General features: G+C 53.3%; 1 protein-coding gene and 1 pseudogene across 1 annotated transcript; one reads left to right on the top strand and one right to left on the bottom strand.

The window, feature by feature from the left end:
- Nucleotides 1-587: 587 nt before the first annotated feature.
- PLLP (plasmolipin) lies at nucleotides 588-20,354 on the bottom strand. Its single transcript, XM_004583882.2, has 4 exons — nucleotides 20,125-20,354; nucleotides 3,671-3,844; nucleotides 1,702-1,824; nucleotides 588-714 (listed from the first exon to the last, which is right to left on the bottom strand). Exons 1-4 carry the CDS (start codon nucleotides 20,257-20,259, stop codon nucleotides 598-600), a joined length of 549 nt encoding a protein of 182 aa, XP_004583939.2. The 5' UTR covers nucleotides 20,260-20,354; the 3' UTR covers nucleotides 588-597.
- On the top strand, nucleotides 6,042-6,663 carry LOC105941751 (large ribosomal subunit protein uL30-like; annotated as a pseudogene).
- Nucleotides 20,355-21,397: the final 1,043 nt, after the last annotated feature.

Genomic DNA, 21,397 nt, shown 5'->3' with positions numbered 1-21,397 from the left:
GAATGTTAGCACAAGGGCTCGGGATAGGGAAGGCAACACGGAGGGGTTGCCATGGCAGAGATGTCGCTCTGACTGACATTAAATAACTGGCGTGCATGGGGCGCACAGGGGGAAGACCACAGGCTGCCAGGAGTCAGCATCTTCCTGCAAATGTCTCTACAGGGACACGTTGGCTGGGGGTGGGCGGGCTGGAACCGTGTCTGGAGGAATCTACAAGACTGTGCACTTGCTCAGCTCTGCTGGAACCGAGGCGAAGAGAACCGTGAGTTGCTGGTTAGGCTAACCCCTGTGGCAGGCCAGGGCTGCGGGGCTGCAGCGTGTTAGTGCATTTAGCGCTAGGGAGGAGGCTGAGCGCCATCCTACCCTCCAAAGGCAGAAGGCAAAGCAGGGTGAGAACCCCAGCTCCCCCGTCCCCTTGCGCTGCCAAGGAGGAGATCTCAGCTGTTGGTCTCTGATCTTGTTGCGTGCGTGTGTGCGTGGCACTGGGGCCTGTTTCCTCCAGAGTGTTGGCATGGCTCACATCCAGGAGCACTGTGACCCAACAGCAACATCTTCACCCCAAGATGGGCCAGGACACGGTGTGTGTTGGGGGGGACTTTAGGCATAACCCCCAGCCATCTGACTGGTGGCTGCATTGCTGCCCACTCCACGCCAGGCCTGGAAGCTGAAGAAAGTGCTCACCCCGTAGGCAATCATCACTAAACAGGCAAAGAACTGCAAGAGAAGGGAGAGGAACACCAAGGCTGAGTAGGGCTGCACAGGGCCCTGGAAGTGAGTGCCCCTGGGTCTCCATGTTCAGGCTAGGGAGCGTGAGCAGTCGCAGCAGCCACCACCTCATGCTTAGCCCTACCTCTGACTGACTGACTGCCACGGGCAGATGCATGCCAGGCTCTGGGGAGGGGTATTGGCATTACATTCTCAACTGGGCAAACAGCTAAAAATCACAGTAAGGCTGCAAAAGCAAGGGAAAACAGCAAACGGGGCCCTGCAAAGCCAGTGATAGGCAGCCTTAGACACCTGGCTGAAAGATGACATTCTAAGGCCAGTCCTAGGAATTTTCTAGAACCCATCTATAACATAGAATCTATGGCTTCGTTCAGAAGCTCCTGGTCTGTCTCCACAATAGAGCTATTGACTTCAAAACCACCCTCAATGGGAAGAGCAAGGAAACCCATGTGGTATTCCACACCCTGCCTTATCCTTGACCATAATGCCAGGCCTCAGATCTAATACCTCCAGGCCACAGTTTCCTTGTCTTTTGAAAGGAACTGGTAGGTCCGTCCTCTTCCAAACTGGCCAAGGAAGGCATGTAGGGCCTTGTGAAGTAAAGTGACCAGTGTGCAGGGTACTACAGCCACTGGACTTGGCCTTCAAGTGGTGCGCCTCTAGACAGCCCACACACACACACACACAATGGCTTTAACTTAAAGACTTTGCATGTGCCATGGGCAAAAAGGGAGGAGGCACACTGTGTGTTTGATGGGCAAGAGTGTGAACCCAGCTGATCTACAGCAGAATTCCATGGTCACCCCAAGTTTTCCTCATTCCCCAAGTATCCCAGTTCCCCAATGTTTCACTGTTGATCAATGAAGCCAAAAGCAGCCTGCCTCCCCCTGAGACCGTTGGGGAAATGGCAGGTTCCTGGTGAGAGGAAGCTTGGTGCCTGCAGACAGCCTGGGGAGCCCTGGGAGCCATACTCACGGAGGCAGCCGCATGCTGGTTGTACTGCCGGCTGCCTTTCAGGGAGGTTAGATTCACCGAGGCGGAGCAGGTGATGAAGGCGGTGATGTAGAGCACGGTGGCGCTGGCATTGAAGATCATCAGCTGGCGGGGCAGAGAGAGAGTGTCTGAGACATACATGCTCACATTCCTGGGAACTGCACAGCTGGTTAGTAGCAAAGGTGAGGATGGAAACACAGGGGACCTTCCCACTGTGGGAACCCATGACATGCCATCATGCATGCTCACCCCGCTACCCTGCCCAGGGTAGCATGGAAGCCAAGCAGGTGCACAAACACCCTTAAGACAGGATAGGTAGGGCTCGGCAGCGTGGCCTAATGGCTAAGGCCCTCGCCTTGATCCCATATGGCCGCTGGTTCTAGTCCCGGCAGCTCCACTTCCTCTCTATCTCTCCTCCTCTCAGTATATCTGACTTTGTAATAAAAAAATAAATCTTTAAAAAAAAGAAAAAAAAGACAGGATAGGTAGAGGGGGCAAGATGAGCCATCCTCAAAGATGGGATTCGAAGCATTGCCAAGCAGAACTCTTGGCCTTGGTAAGAGGTGGGCCTACAACCATCTCTATGCCAGCGGCAGCTCCCTGTGGAACAGGTGACAGAGCAGGGCATGGCTCTGTAGCTGGTCTCCGTGCAGGGCCCCAGAGCCCTCCCTGCCTCGGGTGGGAGGACCCTATGGCCTCCTTTTGGCCATACCCTAGGCTCAGGGGCCCACAGCAGATCTGCCTGAGCCAGGACCACTGCAGGACACCAGGGTGAGCAAGGAGTGACCCTCTGGTGCTGAGCCAGGCCCTCAGGGCATTTGTCCCATAGGCCTTTGATTCTAATGACTAACATTTCAAAATCAGCTTTTATGAAAGCCTGAAGATTCTCAGTGCTCATACTGAGACAGACATTTGACAGAGCAGTTAAGGTGTCACTTGGACACCCTTAGGCCCTCTCCAAATACCTGGGGTTCAGCCCCTGCTTCACTCCCAAATCCAGCTCCCTAATATGCATCCTGGAAGGCAGTGGAAATCAGTTCAAGAACTTGGCCCCTGCCACTCGTGGATGGAGTTCCTGGCTCCTGGCTCTAGCCTGATCCAGCCCTGACTGTTGTAATCAGTTGGGGAATAAACCAACAGATAGTGGATTAAGATCTATCTCCTCACTCTCTGCCTCTCTCTGTGTGTATGTGTGTCAGATGGAGGCTGGCTTCACCGGAACACACACGTGCCGCTTCCCCCTGCCCTAAGCCTTGCCTGGAGCCCCCAGTCCATCTGCACAATCCCAGTCCAGTCTTCTCTTGCTATAGCTAAACCTTCCCCATGCCACTTGCTAAAAGGCACAGGCACACCACGGCCAGCTCAGCCTTCCAAACCTGTGGAAAGAACCTCCTACCAGCAACAGGTACACCTGGATCCCAGCCCCTTTCTGGGCCTCAGAGACACAGAGGCCTCCTTCCCTGGAAGTTTTAGGACCCTGAAATGGAACAGACCCATTCTGTCTGCGGATGACTCCCATCTCCTCCACCTCAAAAGGCACTGAATTGCTACGGTGCTACTGGTGCCAGCCAGGCTGGTCCCACAGTCCCATGGCTCCCTGGTCCCCACCCACAGGGAACCTCAAATTCAGCGCAGGTGTGACCGGCTCACAGCAGAAGTTCCGCCTGCATGTGGTCCGGCTTCTTTCTGTGGCTGACCTAGCCTTTCCCAGATGGCCCGAGTCAGTGCCATATACTAGACCTTGACCTTGGCTCCTGTCTGATACCTCACCCTCCAGGGCTACCCAATCCATGGCACCAAAAGGAAAAGGATTCAGGATTGCTAATAGCCCCTTCCCCAATCCCATTCCTCTTCCTTCTCCCTTCCCAGAACCAAGAATAACTTGCCTGGTCCTGGGCTCCCAGCTCACCGTAATTCCCGCCACCAGAGCCACCCTCCCACCAAGACTCACCACCAGCGGCCAGGGCACGGTGTACCACTTCAGGTGCAGCTGAAGCAGGTACAGGACGAAGAAGACGATTGTCACCAGCCAGAGGAAGACGGCGACGAACATGACCCAGCCATAGGCCGGGTACAGGTGGTACGGGGTGTCAGCAATGAGGGCCCACACCAGCAGCCCCAGCACCTGGGAAAGAACAGAACAGTGTCTCCCAGAGCCCAGCCCTCCAGCCAGCAATGCCACCTGGCTCCTGCTGTATACCACTGTGCTAGCCCTCACCTACTCACGCTCCGCTCCCCAGGCCCAACTGGGATGGTGCATGTTCCAAGACACCCTTCCCCCACTCCACCAAGGAGGGTTTCAGAACCCTCTGTGCAACCCCCTCTCCCCCCAAACACACCCCGCTGTTGTCACTCAGCTGTGCAGCTGGAGCCCTGCCACCACCAGGAAACTGGAAAAGAAAGTAGAAGCAACAGCACCTCCCCAAGGGACAGCCACAGCCACTCAGCCCCAGGGGCTCACAGACCATGTTTCCTCCCAGCAGAGAAAGGACACCATCAGGACCCGTGGGGGACCTTCTGTCTGACATGTACCATGTGCTCTCCCAATCGCACCTCCATTCAAGTGTCCCCACCCCTTATCTGACAGGTCAAAGTGGGCCTCTGGGAAGCCAAGGGATCTGTCATACTGATCCCATGTGTTAGCATAGGCCAACAGCCCAGGAGACTGTGTGTGTAATGGCTGAGAGCATGTTCTGCAGAGCCACCTGCCTAGTGTGACCTTGGCCAAGCTCGTGATTTCCCTGTGCCTCGGTCACCTTGTCCCTTGCACACAGAACTCTGACATGTAAGAACCCATTTACACGTATGGGTGCAGTGGAGATGCTTGCTCTCGTTCTTCCAGAAGGGACTAAGCCACAGCCATACTGTGCATGCCCAAGCCACAGTCGCATGGGGAAAGGTATAGCACTCACACTTGGCCTGATGGACCCAGTCCACAGGCATAGCTCACATACACAGCCCCTTCCTTTCTGCACAGGGACACAAACACCTGCCTGCTGACGACTCAGGAAGTGCATGGGAAGATGAAGAAGGCTCCACTGCCCATCAGGCCACAGGGAGAGAGCTACCCTCATCTGCCCGGACAGGGTCCAGGCATATGCACTGGCCTTAGGATGAGGCAACAACCAGTGCGTTGCAGGAATCAGCCCTGCTCCCAGCAGCTACATACAACAAGGGCAAGCTAATCCAGAGCACAGCCAGAACGGGTGCACCTGCCAGTACACCAGAACACACCCAGTGAGAAATGGCCTGCAGCTGAGTCCTTCCAAACTCCTGCCCTTTCCCCTCTGTCTCCCCACTCCCACTGAGGCAGCACAGGGCTTGAAACCCTGCTGTGCTGTGTGGCCCAGGGCAATTTCTGTCCCAGTCCCCCCGCTAGGGGGTGCCAACAGGAATCCTGGTGCTTTGTGCTGCTGCAGCACCAGCACCCCACAGTGCCTGGCACATAGAATGTGCTCAGCCAGTAGTTTGAGAACAACTTACAGTCTCACCTCCCCATCCATGAACTGGGGTCCCACACCTGCTCAGCCTATGCTTTGCATTAAAGGAGGAGGCAGAAGCAAGCGCTGGGTCAAGCAGCTAAGGTGCCACCTGGGAGGCCAGCATCCTGTATCAGAGACCCTGGGTCCCAGATCCACTTGATTCCAGCTACCTGCTAATGTGTACCCTGGGAGGCAGCAGGTGATGGCTCAAGGGCTTGGCTCAAGGGCTTCGACGTGGGCCAACTCTGGCTGTTTCAGGGTGTTTGATGAATGAACCAGCAGAGGAAAAATTTTCTCCCTCTCTTTCTCTCTTTCAAATAAATACATCTTCAAAAAAATAAATTTCCAATAAAAATAAATAAATCGTAATAAATAAATATTTATTTATTTGTATTGGAAAGTCAGATATACAGAGAGGAAGAGAGACAGGAAGATCTTCCATCTGTGGATTCATGCCCCAAGCAACCACAATGGCCGGAGCTGTGCCAATCTGAAACCAGGAGCCGGGAACTCTTCCAGGTCTCCCACTCGGGTCAGAGCCCCAAGGCTTTGGGGCATCCTCAACTGCTTTCCCAGGTCACAAGCAGGGAGCTGGATGGGAAGTGGGGTTGCTGTGATTAGAACCAGTGCCCATATGGGATCTCAGCTTGTGCAAAGCAAGGACCCTAGCTGTTAGGCTACCACGCTGGGCCCATAAACAAATTTATATATTAAAAAAATGTTTAAATAGTCCGGATGGAACCGTGGAGAGTGCCAAAAAGAAGAAATCTCCTGCTGTGCCAGAAACGCTGAAGAAAAAACAGAAATTTTGCAGAGCTGAAGATCAAATGCCTGTGAAGGCAGCTTTCCCAGAAGATGCTCTGAAAGGTGAGAAGGAAGTTGATCTATGAGAAGGCCAAACGCCATCACAGGGAGTACAGGCTGATGCACAGAACTGAAATTCGGATGGCGAGGATGGCAAGGAAAGCTGGCAACTGCTACATCCTTGCAGAACCCAAATTGGTGTTTGTCATCAGGATCAGAGGTATCAGTGGTCTGAGCCCCAGAGTCTGCAAAGTGCTGCAGCTTCTTCGCCTTCGCCAGATCTTCAATGGCACCTTTGTGAAGCTCAACAAGGCTTCCATTAACATGCTGAGGATTGTGGGGCCCTAGATTGCATGGGGCTACCCGAATCTAGTCACTGAATGAGCTGATCTACAAGCATGGCTTTGGCAAAATCAGTAAGAAGCGAATTGCCCTGACAGAGAACACCCTGATTGCCCGTTCCCTTGCTAAATACATTATCATCTGATTCATGATATCTGTACTGCAGGGAAGCACTTTAAAGAAGCAAATAGCTTCCTGTGCCCCTTCAAGTTACCTTTTCCCCAAGGTGGGATGAAGAAAAAGGCCACCGCTTTGTAGAGGTGGAGGTGCTGACAACAGGGAAGACCAGATCAACAGGCTTATTAGAATGAGCTAAGGTGCCTGTTCTGGTGTTTTTATAATCTGGTCAGATAATAAACAGCGACTCTGCTAGGATTGAAATAAACTATTCTATTGATGAAAATTAAAAAAAAAAAACATGAAAAACTTTTCATGTAAAGCAAGCTCCTATGGGCCTCCACTGCTCTCTCTCTTTTTTTTCTTTAAGACTTTTTAAAGGCAGATTTAGAGAGAAGGAGAAACAGAGAAAGATCTATCTGCTGGTTCACTCCCCTTTGGCTGCAATGGCTAGAGTTGAACTGATCCAAAGCCAGGAGCCAGGAGCTTCTTCCAGGTCTCCCATGGACTTGGGTCAGCCTCTGCTGCTTTCCCGGACTGGAAGTAGGGAGCTGGATGGGAAGTGTACAGCCAGGGTGCAAACCAGCAGCCATATGGGATGCCGGCACTGACAGACAGGGGATTAGCTGGTTGAACCATCATGCTCTTGTACTGCCTATTCCAACTATTTAGAACAAGTTAGGAAATGCCTTTGAACTAACAATCCGGGGAACTCGACCCAGGTGCACGCTCATGAACACTTGTCAGTTCTCACGGACTTCATCACTATAACCCCTTCGTGCTCCCGCAATCCACCTCCCACATCAGCTCAGAAGGCAGTGTGCCTGTGGCTCCCGTGGCAGAAGGGCGAAGTAGAACCCAGAGCTGGAGTCTCTGGGAAGCTGTGTGACCATAAGCTGAGTGACAGCACTTGGGATGGCTCCAAGGACGGGGCCCAGGCAGGCACCCGGAGTCCCCTTAGCACTGCCCTGTCTTGGGCTCCCACCCCACCCCTGGCTTCCAAATCAGCACCTGCAGGCTCAGTGCCACATGGGTCAGGGCAAGCAGTGGGAATTTCTAGTATTCCTGCTGGCTGACAGTGACACTGTCAGGCTTCTTGTGCCCTGGGAATCTCCTGTGTTCTTGAACAAAGTCCAGCCACACACCAGTCAGGATGTCTGGGTCCCCCCAGGAGCTCCCACTGCAGGCTGAGGTAGGGGTACCCTCATGCTTTCTCATCCCTTCGCCAGCTGGGATGAGTATGCTGGGGAGCTGAGGGAGCTCCCAGCTGGGCCCCCAGAAACCCTCCTGCTGACTGCCCCAGCCCCAGCCAGCAGAGAGCCAGAGAACTTGCTGTCTCTACCTGCTATTGCAGTAGCAGTGGACAAGTGGTGACAGTGAGGCAGGAGGTCCCCGTTGCCCTCCTCCCCCCACTCCCCTCCCCGCCTCGTCCCCCTGCCGCTGCCATGGGACGCTGTGTGCTGCACCCCAGTTCATTGTCAATGATGACGCCTACAGAGCACCTGCTGTGTAAGGGCGGGGTGGGGAGAGGGGAGAGTGGGGGTGCTGTGTGGTGTCTGGGGATTTGATCTCTGGGCCCACACAGGTCTCTTCAGCCTATGGATTCAGCCGCCTTGTGTTTCTCTACACACACAACCACTTGTCATTCAGACATGCCCTGCCTTGCTTCCCAGCTCCCTGGAGGCCCCGGGCATTACCCTCCCCAGCAGGTGCTACAGGTAAACAAAGAACAGCCTGGAAATCTCAAGGGTGTAGGGGCCTATCTTACCCTCTGAATCTGGAGAAATCAGGCCGGAGCCCTGGTTCTCCACTGGAGGTTTGAAAGAAAGGTCAAAAGCAATCCATTCACAGGACCTTGGCATTGCCAAAGACTGCTTGAGCTGTGGGACAGCTGAGAGTGGTTTCTGTTAACACACCTACAGGACCAGAAAGACTGATCACAAAATTCTAACCAGGAGGGCTCTGGGACCCCAGCACAGCCCCACCCCACCACCCCCGCGGCGGCCAGTGCAGGCCCAGTCCCGGCTGTGCTGTGCGCATGTTCTTCTCTTTTGCTCTAGCTGCGGGTTCAATGGTGATTCCCAACTATGCTCAAGCGCAGCTTCCACTGGTCCCGGCAATTGTGACTATCTGGAAAACCAGGGCTTCCTAGACACACGAGGACACTTCAAAAGGTTCAGGGGAAATGGAGTGACTGTGGAGTGGAGAGAGACGTCCGGCATAGTGTGTAAGATGGGGCTGGATCACTCGCATGCCCCATTGGAGAGCTCCAGTTCCGGCCTCACTCCGGACTCCAGCTTACTGCTCATCCGCACCCTGGGAGGCAGTAGGAAGTGCTTGGATCCCTGCCATCCATCCACATGGAAGACACAGCAGGGCTTCCCGCCCTTGCCTTCCACCTGGTCCGGACCTGGCTATTGCAGCCATTTGGGGTATGAACCAGCAGGTGGAAGTTCTGCCTCCCTCTTCCTCACCCTCTGCCTTTCAAATAAACAATCTGTGGTCTAGTGGTCTAGTGGCCTGGCACAGTGGTCTAGTGGCTAAAGTCCTTGCTTTGAACGCGCCAGGACCCCATATGGTTCTAATTTCAGCAGCCCAGCTTCCCTTCCAGCTAACTCCCTGCTTGTGGCCTGGGAAAGCAGTCGAGGACGCCCCAAAGTCTTGGGACCCTGCACCCGCATGGGAGACCCAGAAGAGCTCCTGGCTTCGGATTGGCTCAGCTCTGGCCGTTGCGGTCACTTGGGGAGTGAATCAGCAGACAGAAGATCTTCCTCTCTGTCTCTCCTCCACTCTTGTTACATATCTGACTTTACAAAAGAAATAAATATTTTTTAAAAATCTATTTTGGGGGAGGATGGAAGGGGAAATCCCTGAGCCTAAGGAACTGTATCGTGAGAAATATTTCTAAAAATATAAATAAATAACAGAAAAACAAGTGATCTATTTTTAAAAGTATGAGCTATTTTGGTGCAAAAAAAAAAAAAAACAAAGTCCATGCATAGCTTTTTCCTGGTTTGTATTTTTTCTCACATATGATGAAATGTTTATACCAAAGTTGACTTATAGTTTCACATGAACTTTCCAAAAAGTCCTCAATTTTCAGTTAAAATGAGGTCACAGTGGATTGGAGTGGAGTCTCATTCAATGCTTGGTGTCCCTAAAAGAAGATGGACACTAGAACAGAGAGCCACATGGAGGCCAGGTGCTGTGTCCACAGGGCACAAAGGACTGGCCACTGCCACCAGGTATGGGAAAGAGCCTGGAGGCTCCCTCTGGCCTCCAGCCGGACCCAAACCCACCCACAGATGATTTTCTCACACCAAGTCTCCGGAATTGCCAGACCATACAGATGTATGCAGCCTGTTGCTATCCGTCACCATCTCACTTTGCCGCAACGCTGGCATCAGCAATGACAGATGTGTGCCTTGCCAACTCCTGGGATCCAAGTCCTGGTCCTATCAACTTCCTGCCTGTGCAAACTCAGCCACATTACACACCCTTTCTATGCCTCTTTCCCGCACTGGTCACAGTGTGTGGGGCTCCCTGGGGTGGTGAGGCCCTCAGGAGAGACAATGCATGCATACACACACACACACACACACACACACACACACATACACACAGCAGACACTGCACTCAGGACAGATACGGGGAAGCCCTCGCTGACTCCGACCATCTGCCCGGTAAGGCAGCTGGGCTCCAGGGACCTCTTCTGGGACTGCACCTCAATCTTCCCCACGATACAATGGAAGCAAGCTTCAGGTGGGACATTCCACACAGGTTACAGACCCAGCTCCCCTCCCACCCACAGATAGTCACACTAACCCTCTTTGTCATCCTCCCAGCTCCCTGTGGGCTTGCTGGGCAGCTTGGGGGACATCACCTCACCTCTCTGATAGGTTTCCTGCTGTGACATGTGAAGGACTAGGGGTAGGAGGTCATGCCTCTCCTGGTCCCCTCACGGTGTCACCCAGGTGGCATAGGAGAGAAAAAATGGAAGCTGGAGAGTTCATGAGGGTGGGTGCCATGGGCAGTGTTTCCCAGGGTGAGCCTCAGGTGGTCTTGCGGGACTCACCAGCAGGGCCAACAGGCAGGGGCAGGAGAAAGTAGCCCTATGGTGTCAGGTGGGGACTTGGGCCTAGAGAGCCAGCATTACATTTTCAGAAGCTGTCAGAACCTGATTTCTGTGTGGAATTTTCAATTCTCAACCTCACAACTCAATCCAGAATTCCAAAAACAATGACGAGACAGGGAGACCCCACCTGCTACCTGCCTGGGACCCTCCCCAAGCCCCCAGCCTCCCTCACCCCATTCTCCACCCAGGAAACAGAGGCCCAAGGCAATCAAATGACCCTTCCTGGTGTCCCCCTCACTTGGGACACATCTGGGTAGCCTGAGGACACTTAGAACTTGGCCTGCCACCGCCCCCCCAGCCCCCCAGCCCAGCCTTCACCCACACCCTGGCCCTTGTCCCTACACTGAAAGGGACTTTATGGGGATAAAAAGCCACCCATTGTGTCGCACGAGACAAAGGGGCAGGGGACAGAGGCTCCAGGCGCCTGGCTTGGTCAGAACACCACCACACGCCACCCACTCCTGGGTCAGAGGGAGGCCTGGGGTGGAGAGTGGGGGAGGCACCTCGGAATCCCCGAGCCAGCAGACATTGAGCTTTTGAGAATCCTGGAGTCACCATGGCCCAGCTAGCCAGAGATCCAGGGTGTGGAGTCCGACCCCAGCCCCAAACTACAAGCTGACTCAGCCTGGGCAGCCCTGAACAACTGTGCACCTCCCTTTCCTTATCTGAAAAATAGACACACAAGTGAAGGAAGTGAATCAGTCACTGAAGAGTCACATGGCTAGTCTGCCACCACACCTGACTGCTGTTCCAAGGCTCGGGAAACGCAGCAGGGCTCAGCACCCCCCCCACGGCAAGCCCCAGCTTAGGTCTCTGGTGGCCGCAAGGCCTGGTACCCTCCAAGGCTTACAAATGCAGCCGGAATCCTGTTACCTGCTGTTGTTGAAGAGGTAAAACTGACTGGTGCTCACCTACCCCAGTGTCCAAGCCATCCTCGGAGAACCCCAAGCAAAGGAGAGCTTCTAACCACTGTGTGCACATTGGCAACTCAGCTTTGGCTTCTGACCACTCTCATTGCTTCAAGGTCTCTGCTCACTCCTGGGCCCAGCACGGTGGCCTAGCGGCTCAAGTCCTCACCTTGAACACACTGGGATTCCATATGGGCACCGGTTCTAATCCCAGAGGCCCTGCACCCATGTGGGAGAACCGGAAGAAGTTTTTGGCTCCTGGCTTCAGATTGGCTCAGCTCCAGTCATTGTGGTCACTTGGGGAGTGAACCATCTGATGGAAGATCTTCCTCTCTCTCTTTTCCTCTCTGTATATCTGCCTTTCCAATAAAAGTAAATAAAGCTTAAAAAACAAAAAAACAAAAAAATAAAAACTTCCCAGGGTTGATACTGTGGCAAAGTAGATTAAGCCTCTGCCTGTAGTGCTAGCATCACATATGGGTGCTGATTCTAGTCTTGGCTGCTCTACTTCCAATCCAGCTCCCTGCTAATCCATTTGGGAAAGCAGCAGATGACCCAAGTGCTTGGGTCTTTGCCCCCATGTGAGAGACGTGGAAGAGACTGCTGGCTCCTGGTTTCAGATTGGTTCAGTTCTGACCGTTATGGTCATTTGGGGAGTGAACCAGCAGATGGAAGATTTTTCTCTATGTCTCTGTCATTCCCTTTCTCTAACTCTGCCTTTCAAACACATCTCTTACAAAGAGAGAAAGAAAGAAAGAAAGGAAAAAGCAAAGCAAAGAACGTGCTCGGCCCCGCCCTGCTTCCCATGCTGCCTCCAGGCCCTGGAGGTCAGAGCAAAAGGGAGATGGGGCAGAGTGCAAACCCCGGGTGGCAAACCACCCAAGGGAGCTGCCCATCCATTAGCCCCTGAGGGAAAATCCGACCTGGGCTGGGGCCAGCGGAGGCCCCAGTGGAGGGTCTCTGCACTCTGTGAACTTCCTGGTGCTTGAGTAAGTCCTGTCCACCTCAACCACTACCGTCACCCAGGGTCACCCAGGACGGCAGGGGGGAATACCCTCACATGGGCTCCCATGACCTCTCCTCCCCTCCAAATGAAATCCATAATGTCCCATGGTAGGCTTGGCAGGCCTGGGGGTCCCCACCCTCATCTCTGGATGCCATACTGGCCTTTCCTCTTTTTTTTTTTTTTTAAAGATTTATTTATTTTTATTACAAAGTCAGATATACAGAGAGGAGGAGAGACAGAGAGGAAGATCTTCCATCCGATGATTCACTCCCCAAGTGACTGCAATGGCCGGTACTGCGCCGATCCGAAGCTGGGAACATGGAACCTCTTCCGGGTCTCCCACACGGGTTGCAGGGTCCCAAGGCTTTGGGCTGTCCTCAACTGCTTTCCCAGGCCACAAGCAGGGAACTGGATGGGAAGTGGAGCTGCCGGAATTAGAACCGACGCCCTATGGAATCCCGGGATGTTCAAGGCGAGGACTTCAACCGCTAGGCCACGCCACCGGGACCTGGCCTTTCCTCTTAAGTAAACAGGAGAGGCTGGCCCAGCCCAACAGCTGGACTCTCTGTGAGTATCAGGGCTGGGCTCGCTGCTCCCTGAGTGGCCAAGGAAAGCAGTCCCTCTCCTCCCCTCCACCTCCTAGCTTCTGGTCACCATGGATACCAGGGCAAGTACACCCCCTGCCCAAATCATCTAAAAGTAAAGGAATTGTAGACATCTGAAGCAAGTGCCGCCCATCGCAACGTGGACAGCTTTAGGCCTCACTCCACTTCCCACTGGTGGGTGGGCACAAAGTCAACCCAGGACCCTCAGCCAGTGCCACCGCATACAGGGCTACAGTTGGCTGCTGTGTGATCCTGGAGAAGCACCTTCCCCTCTCAGGGTATGACGGGCAATCCAGCACCATTTTCATAAACATTTGAAAGAGATTTATTTATTTATTGAAAAGTAAAGTTACAGAAGAGACAGAGAAAGAGAGATCTTCCATCCACTGATTCATTCTCCAAATCAATTTCATTTTTGAAATCTGCAACACATATGACATGATGGGTAACTAGATGCTACATTCAGATGTCTTTCTCAGAACAGGCTCTGGGGCATAGCTGATGAACCTGCCACCTGTGGTGCCGGCAACCTATATGGACAATGGTCTGAGTCCCAGCTGCTCCACTTAATTTCTTTTCTTTCTTTCTTTCTTTCTTTCTTTCTTTCTTTCTTTCTTTCTTTCTTTCTTTCTTTCTTTCTTTCTTTCTTTCTTTTTCTTTCTCTCTTCCTTTCTTTCTTCATTCTGTCTTTCTCTCTCTCTCTTTCTTTCTTTTTGAAGATTTATTTATTTTTAATGGAAAGACACATATTTACATACAGGAGAGACAGAGAGAAAGATCTTCCTTCCATTGGTTCACTCCTCAAATGGCCACAACAACCAGAGCTGAGCTGATCTGAAGCCAAGAGTCAGGAACTTCTTCAGGTCTCCCACGTGGGTGCAGGGGCTGAGGTTTTGGGCCGTCCTCCACTGTTTTCCCCAGGCCACAAGCAGGGAGTTGGATGGGAAGTGGAGCTGCCGGGACTTGAACTGATGCCCGTATGGGATCCCGGTGTTTGCAAGGAAAGGATTACCCAGTTGAGCCATTGCAGTAGACCCACCCCCACCAGTTGCTCCACTTGTTTTGTTTGTTTGTTTGTTTGTTTGTTTGTTTGTTTTTATCCTCTCTTGCCCAGCTACTTTGCTTGTAATCCAACTCCCTGCTAATATGTCTGAGAAGGCGATGGAGGAGGGCTCAAGCGCTTGTGTCCCTGTATCCATGTGGGAGACCCAAAAGAAACTCTTGGCTGCCTGCTTTAGACTAGCTCAGGTCTGGCAGCCATGGCAGCCATCTGGGGAGTGAATCAGCAGATGGAAGACCTCTCTCTGCCTCTCCATCTCTTTCTGTAACTCTGCCTTTACAATAAATGAATAAACCTTTGAAAAAAGAAAGATGCCCTTCTCCCCTGACACTCAGTTTCTTCTGGGACAATCAGCAATAGTTTCTTATTTGCATCTCCAGAGTCCCCACCACACACACACACACACACACACACTCACACACACTCCAGGCCAATGCACCTTGTATCCACATGTACTTCCTGCACAGTCACAGCACACACACAGTTTATCCCTGCTTTCTTCTCTTGGCCATGTAGCAGAGAGAGACTGCCCATCCTCACGCGTGGAGCTGCCTCACTGCTTTCTCTGATGGTTGGGCCATGACTCCCAAGCTGCAGGCCAGGCACACGTGTATCCCGAAGCTTTAAGGCTCTCTGCATGGAATGGCTTTTAAATCCCATCCAGATGTTATCTATCATATACAGACTAAAATGCAACAGATACATAACAATATTAACACATTGTAGATCTAGGCTGATACCACTTTTCCTTGGTTCTGCAACTTTCTACACTGGAGAATTTCTTTACAACCTACAAGTAGGATGCTGAGAATTATGACCCCATTTCCAGAAAGAAGAAATTAAAAAAAAGAAAGGAAACCTTGCAACACAGAAGAGGATAAAGAAAAAAAAAAACAGTAATAGCAAAATCAAAGAAGCAAACTAGGAAAAAAAACATGTTTGCACATCTTGTAGAATGCCTGGTCACTGATAACCCAAAGACCCACAACTCAGTGGAATGAGCTGAGAAATGGACACACAGGGGAACTCATATGGTTCTGAAACAGGGACTGCAGGCCAACCTCACTTGTAAGAGAACTCAGATGGCTACCCTACCGACTGTCATCCCGGCCCACGGCATAGGGACATTCCTTCACACTGGGGAGGTGCTGCGAACAAGAGGCAGCCTTGGATGGAAGGATGGCTGTGGCCTCCGTGGGGGGTGTAGGACAATCTCTATGGAACTTCCCCCACCCACTCACACAGCCAATCTGCTGTGGTGGTCCCACATCTGGAAATGTGTCGTACAAGTGCACTCAATGGCACGCGTGAGCTCATTGCTTGCAGCAGGGTACAGAGCCGCGAAAGAATGGAAAATCCAACTGCCTGCCAACAAAGGGGCTGGCCATACAAATTACACCCAGTGGCACAAGGGAATATGGTGACAACTCTGCCAAAACAGCAGCCCCATGGATATGGGGACAAAGGTGCCTGGGTACCGTTGGATGTGGGAAAGGTACAAGGCTGAAGGATATGGCCAGACTCGACCCCTGGGTAAAGAGGGAAGACATGGGAATCCACAATCACATTGGCCCATATCTCTTTAAATGAGGTCTTTAAGTGGTACACAGGAAGCTAAGGGCATCGAAGGACTCAGTGCCAGCCAAGCAGGCACAGTTTTCTTCAGTATACTCTTCTTATCTTTAATTTGTTAGACAAAGAAGCAGAGTGACAGATGGAGATGTTTCTCATTTGCTGGTTCACTCCCAAATGCCCACAATAGCCAGGACTGGCCCAAACAGAAGCCAGACGCCCAGAATTCAACCTGAGTCTCCCACGTGGGTAGCAGGCTCCCAAGCACTTGAGCCCTCATCTGCTGCCTCCTCCCAGGGCACGCTATTAGCAGAAACCAGGAATCAGAGGCAAGCCAAAGTTGAACTCAGGTACTCAGACCACACCACTACAAAACTCCCCCAGTTACTAACCACAAAAAGATCTGCCCCTCCATCACTCAGGGTATGTGGGCTTTTCTTGCCAGAGCTGTCTCCAGAGCAAACCTACTTGCTTCTTTTTTTCAGAGGCTCCCTGCATCAATGAATCTTGTTTATCTTGTCTTGTCTAGGCTACTAGGAAGCACAAGAAAGCATCAGGTATTAAACTTGCTGCAGAATCCTGATACTGTGACCTCTAACTCATCCTTGAAACTAACTGCCTAGTAGTTTAGCTATAAACAATGGTAGTGGACTGTGCATCTCAAAAAAGCTAGAAACACACAAAGAAATATTTGAGATAGAGGTGCTCCCTGATTTTAGTAGAATTCCATGTCCATATGTATTAAAATGTCTCGTGATACCCCACAAACAGATACAATTATATTGCAATTTATTTGAAAGAACCTAAAAAAATCACTTCCTGGGTCCAACTTGATGGCTCAGTGGCCAAATCCTCACCTCGCTAGCACTGGTATCCCATATGGGAATGATTCCATGTCCCGGCTGCTCCACTTTCCATCCAGCTCCCCGCATGTGGCCTAAGAAATCAGTAGAGGATGGCCAAAAACCTCAGCCCCTGCACCCACGTGGGAAACCCAGAAGAAGCTCCTGGCTCCTGGCTTCAGATCAGCTCAGCTCTTGTCATTGCAGCTGCTCGGAAAGTAAACCAGCAGACAGAAGATATTTCTCTCTTTCTTTCCTTCTCTCTGTAAATCTGACTTTCCAATAAAAATAAACAAATCTTTAAAAATAAATTTATGGGGCTCGGCAGCATGGCCTAGTGGCTAAGGTCCTTGCCTTGATCCCATATGGCCACTGGTTCTAATCCCGGCAGCTCCACTTCCTCTCTATCTCTCCTCCTCTCAGTATATCTGACTTTGTAATAAAAATAAAATAAATCTTAAAAAATAAAATAAAATAAATTTATGTATGTATGTATGTATGTATGTATGTATGTATGTATGTATTTATTTATATTGGGAAGACAGATTTACAGAGAGAGAGAGAGAAAGATCTTCCATCCACTGGTCCACTCCCCAAGTGGCTGCAATGGCTGGAATTGAGAACTGAGTTGCTCCGAAGCCAGGAGTTTCCTTTGGAATCCCCAGGCAGGTACAGAGTCCCAAGGCTTTGAGCTGTACTCTACTACTTTCCCTGGCCATAAGCAGGGAGCTGGAAGGGAAGTGGAGTGATGGAGATATGAACCAGTGCATATAGCAGATCCATGCACATGCAAAGCAAGGGTTTTAGCCACTAGGTTACAGTACCGGACCTAAATAAATAAATAAATCTTAAAAAAAAAATCACTTCCCACCTCCAAACCATCAACTTAAAATATAGGACTAATGGGGCTGACAACCACTGCCACTAATGTCTATCTGAAATGAGGGCATGGGGCAAGTGTGAAGTCAGTGGCCACCTCCTGGCATCTGTGGGGATTGACGCAGGTTGTTCCGGACACTTCATGGAGGTGGGGGCCTTACCACTAATACCCTTCCTCCTACCACAGGGAGAACATTTCAGGAATCTGTATCATCTTCAACTTGACCACCTCCTCCAGGAAGCCACCCCTGCAGAATGATGAGAGCTCCTGAGAACATGCACTGGGCCTGCACCTCCATCACTCCCTCAACAGTGGCAGATCTCTGGCAAAACTGAGTGTTCATTCTGAGCGACCTGATCAGCTCCCTGCTCATGGCCTGGGAAAGGCAGTGAAGGATGGCTCAGATGTTTGGACCTTTGTCACCCATGGGGAAGACTCAGACAAGGCATCTAGCTTCAGCCTTCAGCCTGGCCCATCCCTGGTGCTTGTGGCCATTGGGGAGTGAACCAGCAAATGAAAGATGTCATGCACTCACTTTCTCTCTGGCTGTGCCTTTTGAAGAGCATGGCCAGACAAGTTAAAAAAAAAAAATCACTCCTGTGGGGCGGCCTGTGTGGCTGTGCTAAGAACTGACCCCCATATGTGGCCATTTCCTGACCCAGAATTTGGGGGAGGATGAAAGACTAGGTTGCTCTAAGCAGGAGGCAGAGGCCAGAAGCCTGCTGTGAGGTCCTTGCGGGAGCTCCATGCCTGCAGGGCCAGCTCCACCTCAGACCCAGGAGAACTGCCACCTGTCGGAGCTGGGGAAGCAAGTTTCCTTGCAGCAGACAGGCAACGGCTCTAAAAGGTACAGGTTCAATGGGAGCCCAGCACCCTGGCGGCTGCCGGTGTACAGGGAAGCCATGGTGGCCCCCAGCCGGTCCTTAGAGTTCAGAGTCCTCACCAGCAAGCTGCACCATGAGCCCCTATTGGGTGCTAACATCCGGGCACAGTGTTCCAAGCCTTCTGCAGAGGAAGTCCACGGGGTCCCTGACTATGCAGCAGAGCCTCCCAGCGGGTTTGCAGGTCTAGTGCTAGGGGCTCTGTTCCTGTTCCCAGGTGCCCTGACCCTCTCCTCTGCCCTTCTCCACCTGCCATCATCCTCCACAAAGCCAGAAGCTCCTAAGGCCGCCAGCAGCCAGGTTCCCAGGTCTTGCAGGGAACACACCTCCGACAGCAGCTCCTCCAACCTGCGGCTCCTCTCCCCAGCATCTCGCCCTCTTTTTGCCCCTCACCGTCTTGACTTCCCCGGAACTCAGGACTCAAACACCACCTCCTCCAGGAAGCCCTCAAAGACCTAAAATTGATCTCCCTCTAGGCCCAAGGACATCACACTATCCCTGGGCATCCCAGAAGCTTCCCTTCACACTTAGCCATAAGCCAGGAGAATCAGGAGAGATCAGCCGCTGTCCACACTGCTAGCGCACAATTTAAGTTCTCCGGTCACTAGGTCACTCCCAGTTCACCTCCTCTCCCTAACCCCAGGACTCTCCACCTCACAGCCAGGCTCCCGAAAAAGAGTTTGGAAAGAGTTTAAAAAGTAAATACCTAGAATTCCCGGACGGAGATTCTAATTCCACTTCTGTCAGGCATGGGTGAGGGCCAAGAATGCACATTTCAAACAAATCCCGGACAGAAGATTGGAGGTGTGCAGGGGGTAAGGGACCCACAAGGGGTGACCCGAGAAACTTTCAGGCAGAGCCGGGGCGCCGCACCGCGGTGCACACCTGAAGCGGGTGCACACTTGAGGGACGGGGCGGCGGGATTTCAGCCCAGGATCACCCTGAGCTCTACAGCCCAGCGTGGGGACCCGGGGAAGGCCCCCTCTCGGGAGGGAACAAGAGCGTAGATCCTCTCCCACTCCCCAGCTTCACTCCTCAACTGGTGGGGAACACTCCTCTCCCCCACAGCAGCACATTCGAGAAAAGAGGACATCCTAGGCCTTTAACTGAACAGGGACAACCCCCCAAGTTCAGGTGCAGTCCGCGCCCCTAGTCCGGTTGGGACAGAATCCGGCCGCGGGCTCCCCACACAGCTTCCCCTTCCCCTCCTCCCCGGCAGCCCGGGGCGCCACACCTGGGTCCCTCTGGGCTCGCCAAACTGGTTGGAACCCGGCGGCCGCCCAGAAGCAGCTAGAAGGGCCCGGCTGCGGCCACCGTGCCCGAGGGCGTGTAGGGGATAAATGTGTCCCTTGGCCAGACCAAGCGCGGTCTTGGGAGCAGCCGCGAGGAACCGCGGGTGGACTTTGCCTCAGGCCGGGGCCCCAGGAGGGCTACCGGCGCTGTCTTGACGGAGCGCAGAGGTGATGAGCCAGCGATGAGCCAGGTGAGTCGGGGAGCGGTCGCGGTAATCTCGCAGGGTATGTGGATGAAACGCACCGGCGAGGCGCCGGGTGCACCTAGAGAGTTGTCAGGGATGATCCCGAGGGTGACTTGCCAAGGTTAGGGCCCCAGGGTGATCGCAGCAGCGCCCATATTGGAGGGGTCCCCGGAGGAAAGCGGGCGCGCCGGGACGCTTTGAGCCAGAGCCCGGGATGCCCTTGGGTACCGAGGGTACGCCGTCACAGAACCCCCCACACACCCCTCAGGCCCCGGCCGGGGTCTGCGCTCTCACCAGCTGCAGCAACATGAGCACGCCCAAGCTAGAGCGCACGAAGCCTAGGTCCGGGCGCAGCGTCCAGGCCGAGGCGCTGGCGCCCTGAGCTGGGCTGCTGGTCCGTGTGCTCACTTTGGACGGAAACTCGGCCATGGCGGCTCGGTTCGCTTCCAGACGTGGTTCCGGCCGCCGGGGCTGCCGGCTCCCGCGGTGGCTCCGGGAGCTGGGGAAACGTCGGGGAGGGGAAACTCGCGGCTGCCAGGTGCGGCCAGATGCGGGTCCCGCCCCCGCCACCGGACACGCCCCTGTAACTCTTTGCTGGCCGCGGACCTGCCCGGCCCACCGCGGTTGCTTGCTACGCAGACGGCGAAACGGAGGCCCAGGGATACAGGACGCCCTAGCCAGAGACCGCATAGCCGGCCGCGCGTTTCCCCACCACGCGCATCGCGGCTCCCAGTGTTTTTCGGTGCGCTCTTGGCCTCCGGTGCCACCTGCCACCTGCGCCGCTCTGCCTGGTGTTCTCTGAGCACAGTGTGCTGGGGGCGATCTCCTGGGCCTCCCCAGAAATCAGGCGGATCTCCTGGGCCTCGCGGCCAGAGGAGTCTCGGAATGGGAGGGTCGGAGCCCAAGATAGGCGCTTGAGGAGGAGGTTGCGGTCCTTATTCGCCTTACTGATGGGGCTTTCGCTGCGGAACACACCTAATCTAGCAAACGTCGGCCCTTCACCTCCAGGTGTGTAATATAGAAAAGGGAGTTCCTCCCTTCCCAGAGCTGCTATTGGAACAAATGAAATCTTATCCAGAAAGTTTCTGGCCTGCCAAGAGCTGGGAGGTATGGCGCAGAAGGCCGAAGGTTGCAGCTGGATGCTCCTTATACCGGCGCCCATACACCCCCGACCACGGAGGTCAGTGCAGAAGGAAACAAGCTAGACAAGGAATTTCCCATTCCCCAGGGAGGAGAAGGACTTGCCAATAGTTGCCAAAGACTGCGATTAAAACCAAGCCGGGGAAGGGGCGGGAGGGAGTGAGACGAAAGTGATGGTCCAGGAAGATGGTCCAGAGGAGGCGACATTTATGCAGAGACCCTAGTGAGTAGGGACTGTCAGGGCAAGGGCCCTGGGGTTGGGCGCGGGTGGACACAGGAGGAAGATCCGGGGTCTGACAGGCTGTTGGCATGGGTAGGGTCCCTCAGATGGGTGAGTTGGTGGCCACACAGCAACTGTGCACGCTCTCCTCATGCTGTGACCAGATCGCAGAGACCCCAGGAGAGAAGCCTCCCTGCTCTCCAACTT

Source organism: Ochotona princeps, chromosome 16, assembly GCF_030435755.1.
Source record: "Ochotona princeps isolate mOchPri1 chromosome 16, mOchPri1.hap1, whole genome shotgun sequence".
Lineage (NCBI taxonomy): Eukaryota > Metazoa > Chordata > Mammalia > Lagomorpha > Ochotonidae > Ochotona > Ochotona princeps.
This window is presented reverse-complemented; position numbering and strand designations above follow the sequence as displayed.